Source organism: Cryptomeria japonica, chromosome 11 (genome assembly GCF_030272615.1).
Source record: "Cryptomeria japonica chromosome 11, Sugi_1.0, whole genome shotgun sequence".
In the NCBI taxonomy this organism is placed as follows: Eukaryota; Viridiplantae; Streptophyta; class Pinopsida; order Cupressales; family Cupressaceae; genus Cryptomeria; species Cryptomeria japonica.
In genome coordinates, this window is record NC_081415.1 from 467364487 (window position 1) to 467371730 (window position 7244).

At 35.9% G+C, this 7244-nt stretch overlaps 1 protein-coding gene across 1 annotated transcript; it reads left to right on the forward strand.

Annotated features, from left to right (window-relative positions):
• Nucleotides 1–2699: 2699 nt before the first annotated feature.
• Nucleotides 2700–3296, forward strand: LOC131069054 (uncharacterized). The gene is made up of 2 exons (XM_058004372.2): nt 2700–2850; nt 2965–3296. Exons 1-2 carry the CDS (start codon nt 2700–2702, stop codon nt 3294–3296), a joined length of 483 nt encoding a protein of 160 aa, XP_057860355.2.
• The last annotated feature ends 3948 nt before the right edge of the window (nt 3297–7244 follow it).

Below are 7244 nucleotides of genomic sequence, written 5' to 3' on the forward strand. Positions count from 1 at the left end.
TTTCACTTGCAGTGAAACTACCTATTCCAAAACCATTCTCATGTTTGCCCTTTTGAAAACCTCAAGCTCATCATTGCAATCTTCCCATAAGTCCTCCAGGTGTGAGATTGGAAGGTGTGGTATCAAACTAAGACTCCGTGAGAAACCCTTATTGTCAAAGCCCTTTCTTTCATGATATAGTGAAAATTTGAAGTTTTTCAAGTTGGCTCCAATGCTTAAATCATGTGACATTGAACTACAGGATAAAATACCCAATTGAATAGGAAAATGATCATCCCATTTATCCCTAGGTTGAGACTTCTTAATCTTGGTAGCCTACTGCCTATAGATCTCAGCCAGAACAAAACAATCTGAACAAAAATGAGGAAGCTTGAAAGGCTCTTCCTCGAAGCTACCTACTCTTATGTAGCAAAAGTGGGGAAACTGAACAAAGAAACTACCATATTTCTTCACTAATGCCTATGAATCCTCAAACATCCTCTGGTTTTCATGTTCATTAACTCATAACATAAATCTCCCAAGAAGGCATTATGTACTCTCCTAAAGTCTTGCAAAGCATTATCCCTCTGTAACATAGGGTAAAAATCATACACAGAAACTTCTCCCTCAGCAAGCTGCCAGGTATACCCACTATCTCTTTAACACATGCCAAGTAGTATATCAAATACGAGGATGTGAAGAAATTTTGCTTGAACTATTTGGCCATGCTTAGTTTCTCCCTCATGGAATCAGCAATCAGCTTTGCCCAATCAAGATACTACTTCCCTTCCAGTACTAGTTGTACACAGTAGTAAATCCAATCATCAAAACTGTAGGCCTCACCCGAACCTCTAACCCAGGTAGCAGTAACATGACATCATGAATGTGGGGAAGCATATGGTTCTTGTTGGGATACTTGGATAATCTGGAGCCACCCCGCTGGGGAACCTTCAACCAATACTTTGCTACATTATTCCAGTGTCTAGTTTTATCTACATTGAACTCAGTAATTGATTGGGCAGGAGAAAAGTTTGAGAACTAATAATCAGGTAATTTGAAAATGGAGGAAATAACTTCCTAGTTAATTGCGAGGAGGGTTTCACCATTATCTCCTTTGATGGTTTTGGAAATAGGATCATACCTCGCAATACACTCTCTAACTAGTTCTGGGAAAGGGATAGCAGGAGGAAAGGCTGCTACTTTTTTGAGACCACTACTCAGAATTTCTACACCAAATGAACCATCAATTCCTTTGAACACCCTTTCCTTTAAGACTTCTAGGTTTTCTCCTTTCAAGTTTGTATTGCTGACTATGGGCTCTATGCATGCAAGACTGAAGATATTCCCGAAGAGGTGTAATGTGGACTTCATAATTCATGAATAACAACCCTTATTTTCCCTTGCAAATCTTATTAAGAGAGAGAAAAAGTAGGTAAAAATCACTAGAGAGGATAGGAAACAAACTCACCTTCAAAGTTGAGACGAAACAGATGACTACTAGCAAATAAAACTTCTATCCAAAACTCTGCAGCAATGCAGAACAAGTTCTTAGAAATTAATCACTTCATACCTTATAGTGAAAGAAGTGATACGAATTCATTTAGTGCATTAATTCCAATTGTCAACTCAAATGTGCTGAGTGTTGGGATTGGACATCACACGCGTGCATTGAATGCATGGCGGCATTTTTGGAGTAAACACCAATTCCCAAAAATGATTACTTGCCTTGAAAACTCAAGCAGTTGACATCAGTCGAGATATGGTTCAATCTTCATCATATTTCACAATAAATTCTCCATCATGTCTTTTAGCACATAGGACCCACCTGATTTGAACACACGTAAACAATCTGAACTGATTTCATGAGAGTTCAAGTAGTTCAAAGTGTACACTGCGCCAAGAAAATTCTCCTTGAAAAGTTTAGCTCTGTTAAGTACCACCGGTCTTTTGAATCTCATTGAACATGTTGAACATCACTAAACCATTTGAACTAAGTTCAAAGTGTTCACAGCCAGCAAAAAGAAGATATAGCACATCATACGTGACCATAAAAAAGAACCGCTGCAAAACACTTTGAGTGAACATTAGTATGAAAACCCTTTAGACACCTAGAACTGGTGGAACCTAAATGAACAATATGAACCCCCTTTAAAATGGTTCAATGAGTTCATGGAGTTCAAACAGACTATTAAAACTTGGCATTTACGAATTAAGAGACATTTTACAAACGAATTAAGAATTTAACCAAGGAATTTCTTAGAAAGATAAGGACTCAAATAAAATTTTGTGGGGTGACTTAATCCTGCTACGAAGGATGAATGGCGAGATAACAAAATTTCATTTCTCCGGAGGGGAGGTGGCGACTCTATAAGGTTGATGAAAAATACTATATCATATAATAGATTAAGAGAGAATCATAGGCATTTGTCGATCTCAATCATGAATGGGAGGAGATCTTTGAGATGACCATAAGATCATTGTAAATTGAGCCCAAGGAGGAGATTAGACAAGGGTAAGAAGAAGGCCTCGGTATTAGAATCTACATTACATAATGAGTTCCCTAGAAGGGAAGAAAAGGAAGGTGTCAAGGATTGGGAACCTCCAATTATTCACCATACACTTGATAACAATTGTGATTTTTATAACCCTTTTTCAGGTGTTAGTTTTGAGGAGTAGTATTATAAGCATCTTAGAATCCAACAGGAGGAAGATGACTCAAAATGGATACTTTTTTCCTTGAGATGGCATATATAAGTGCCCAAGAACTAGGATTGGCTTGTTCTTTGAAGAGACAACCTGATGAAATCCTAGCAAAGCTCGGTATGGAAAGAGATAAAATTATTGAAAATAGTAGTGAACCTTCAAAAGAAAGTAAGGATGAAACAAGTGAATCTAGCGAAACTACAATCCCTAGATACAACCCCCCACATAGAAAATGAGTTGATCAATGCTTCACAAGCTTTCATAATCATTTATATGAACAAGGCAGTGGAGAAAGAAATAGAGGACATCGTAATGAACATGAAAGAGGTGGTTGGAGAAAATATATGCATCATAGGAAAAGAAATGAATATGATGGCACTAGGCAAAGGAACAATAATGGAAACAATGGTGGAAATAATTGTGGCAATAATAAAGATAATCATGGGACTGGTAATGGTGGAAACAAAAGTAATTATAATGATAATGGAGGTAATAATGAAAACAATAATAAAAATGGAGATAACAATGGAAATAATGGTAACAATGGTGGTAATAATAATCATGGAGGAAATGGAAATAACATAAATAATAATGTTGGAAACATAAATTCATAGAATAATAATCAAGGATACAGATGACCTATGATTATTGAAAGATATAGACAACTAGATTTCATTAGCATTATTGGTTATCCAAATCATATCCCAAATGATTTAAGGTTGGCTATTCCCAAATTCTCAGGAAATGAAGCAGATTCTACAGAACAACATGCACTTAATGTAAAAAATACTATTGAAGAATTTGAGGTTCCTCATGAAGATATCTTCATGAAATTATTTGTTTAGTCCCTGACAGAAGATGCAGGAGAGTGGTAGAGGAGCCTTCCTGATGCAAGTATTGGAAGTTGGTAGGAGTTTGTTACTCTGTTCTTGGAGAAATTTGGAGATCACAATGATCCTTCATTTGCATCCCATGAGCTAACAAGTATAAAAAAGAATCAGTTGTTGAATTCAATAAGAGGTTTAATAAAGTGTTGAATAGAATACCTAGAAATATTAGACCTATTGATTCTTTTTTGATTAACTTTACATGAGAGCCTTTGATAGAAAAACTCACTATGAGATTTTATCTCATAGACTTGATACTTTACAACAAGCTTTCAAGACAGTTATTACCATTGAGAATAACGGGAAATTTGCTGGGAAGGTGGGCCAAAGAGATGATCCAAAGTTGTACAATTCTAGGGCTCCTAAGAAGGATGATCTTACTCAGATCATGGGCATTCTTAAGGACATAAGGGGTAAGCAAAATCCCAATGATAAACCACCATACAGAAACAATAAGTAGATGAATTATAATAGGCCAAGGTTACATGACATGCCATATAACACAAATTGAAAGGATGGAAAGCCAATAAAGCCTAATACAAACAAAGAGACTCTTGATCCATTAAACAAATTCACAAAGTTTGTAGATGAGTATCCATGGTGTGATGTGTGTAATCTACCTCATGTTGCAGAATAGTGTATGATTGCCCAGAGCTTGATAGAAGAGGAAGATCAAAATGAGGATTATTAACCAACTATGAATGCTCTTTCATCTGATCCATATTGGGGAAGAGATAAGGATTCGTCTGAGGAGGAGAAATATTCTGATGTGCATCAAAGAAGGAAGAATTTGCAATATAGTATACAATAGGTCTTTTTTGATGATGATGAAGATACCCCTACCTTAAGAAAATTGTTTCAAGAGGAAGTAGTGCCTTCTTTGAGAAACTTGTCTAAAGAGGAGAAGAAAGCTTTCGCTATTGCAGCTGTAGAATGAGTGAAAAGCAATTATTAGTTGAGAAATAGGAATGTCAACAATGAGTAGGGTAAGCCAATAGGTATTTTTGCCAAGGTCACAAAATCAAATGGGACCAATAACAACATAGCCAAGGGCAAGGATACAAGTGCCAAGAAAGGGAAGGAACCAGAACATGCTAAACAAATGAAAATGCAAAGCTCATTAAGCATGTGGAGAAGAAACAAGTAAGTAAGCCCAATTCAAATTGTAACTCATTCATGTCTCAAGTGCTATCCTAGGTGAAGATATCTATGCTTTTGTTAGAAGTAATGAAATTTCTAGATTACAAGAATGAGACTTTGAAAATCATATAAAATGTGGGTGATGCAAATAAGGAAAATCCTAAATCAAAAGAAGATCCTTTTGTGGTATATATTGGCACATCTATTACCAAAAGTATCACTCAGGTAGATCCTTTCTATTTAACATTGTTGATAAACACAAAAATGCTAAGAAATTGCATGATAAATTCAGGAGCAGCAATAAATATCATGCCAGAGGATGTCATGAAGGAATTGGGAATGCATATTGATACACCTTATGGTAAATGCTACACCGTGGACAATAGGTCAGTTCCTATAGTAGGAATTATGAAGAACGTTGAGTTTAGATTCTCAGTCTACCCAGACACTGCATATAAGATAGATATCACAGTTGTACAAGTGCCTGCAAACTATGGGATGTTGTTGTTCAGGCAATGGTCTAATTTGGTGGGTGGACATGTCCAGCTTGACTTATCATATGCCACTATTCCAGTAATTCCCCCTACCTCATAGAAGAGGTTGATCCTGATGAAATGACTTGCTTTTGCCACTTAGATATGGACATCTTTCAGTAAGGATGGAAATGGAGCAGGAGTTGTACTTATCTCACCTAATGGAAAATATTTTAAATACTCTTTCTTATTATCTTTTGAGTGTACTAATAATATTGTTGAATATGAGGCTCTTTTATTAGGACTTAAAATAGAAAATAAACATGGCATTAAGTTACTAATAGTTTATGGTGATTCAGAATTAGTTGTTTCACAAGTTAGAGGCAAATTTGCTACAAAAAATAAAAAATTAAGAAGCTACAGGAATGAGGTTTGGGATTACATTAAATTTTTTTATGCTTTCTCCATAAATTGGATTGAAAGGGCAAATAAAATTTTGGTAGACTTCATGGCTAACCTAGCAATCAAACATAATGATATCCCTTTTGACGATATTACCCAAGTAGAAATCAAGACCAGGCCATCAGTCCCTGACAATATAAAGAGTTGGCAAGTATTTGATGATGATAGGGATTTGCTAGAGTTTTTGTTTTGTGAGAATCAGTATGAGCACCAACTGATTGATTGGAATGGACTAGTGGAGGAAATTGATGGCAAGGGGACTGTACTGAGGCAAGAGGTATTACAGCTAAAAATAAATAAAATTCCAAAAGGATTGATAGACCTTGAAAGAATGTTTGATGATAAAGATATAGCAAGTTTCAAACCTAACTCAGGAGGATGTTGAAAAAATAAACCTGGGAAGTGAAAGCAATCCAAGAGAAGTATATATTGGAAAAAGGCTCACACCAAAAATCAGAACAGTACTGATTAACCTGCTAGGAAAGTATAGGCATGTCTTCACTTGGTCATATCATGACCTTAAAGAATACAGGGAAGACTTGTTCCAGCATGAAATACCCTTGAAGCCTGATGCAAAGCCTTTCAAACAGAAGCAAAGGTCAATAAATCCTAATTTGGCTCGCAAGATGAAAGAATAATTGATGAAAATGAGAAATGTTGGTATTGTTGAACCCATAAGACATTCAACATGGGTGTCCAATTTGGTCCCAGTCAGGAAAAAGAATGGTGATATCAGATTGTGTGTGGACTTTAGTAATTTAAATATTTCATCTTTAAAAGATTATTATGCTTTACCTAACATGGAGGCTCTTTTGAAGAAGGTTGCTAGAAATGAATTATTATCTATGATGGATGGCTTCTTCGGGTATAATCAAGTCAAAGTTAGGGAAGCGAATAAATTCAAAACCGCTTTCACCACACCTTAGGGTACCTATGTCTATGATAGGATGACTTTTGGACTGATAAATGTAGGAGCCAGATTCTAGAGGGCTATGGATGTAGGCTTTGAGGGACTGATTGATTATATCTTGGTGGTTTACCAGGATGATGTGACTGCTTATTCTAAAAAGGCAAAAGACCATTGCAATGACTTAGAAAAAATCTTTATCAGAGCATTAGAATATGGTATATCTTTAAATCCCAAAAAGTGTCATTTTGGAGTTACTAAAGGGAAATTGTTAGGTCATATTGTCTCAAAGGATGGTTTGAGAATTGATCCAGAAAGGATTGCTGCTATTGATAAGATTCACATCCCTAAAACAGTTAAGGCAAATCAATCTTTTTTCAGTCAAATTAACTTTGTGAGAAGGTTTGTTTCAAACTTCTCTTAAATTGTAAAACCTATTGCTAAAATGATAAAAAAGGGTGTTGAAATAAAGTGGACTAATGAAGCCCTTGAAACTTTTGTAAACATCAAAAGAGCCATCAAGGAAGCCCCTATGTTAAAATCCCCTGATTTCTCCAAACCTTTCCAAGTGTTTTCATTTGCTTCATTCCATACTATTGTTGTTGTCATGTTACAGAAGAATGATGAGGGTCATGAGAAGCCAGTGGCATTCTTTAGCAAAAAATTGCAAGCATCTGAGTTGAACTATGATTT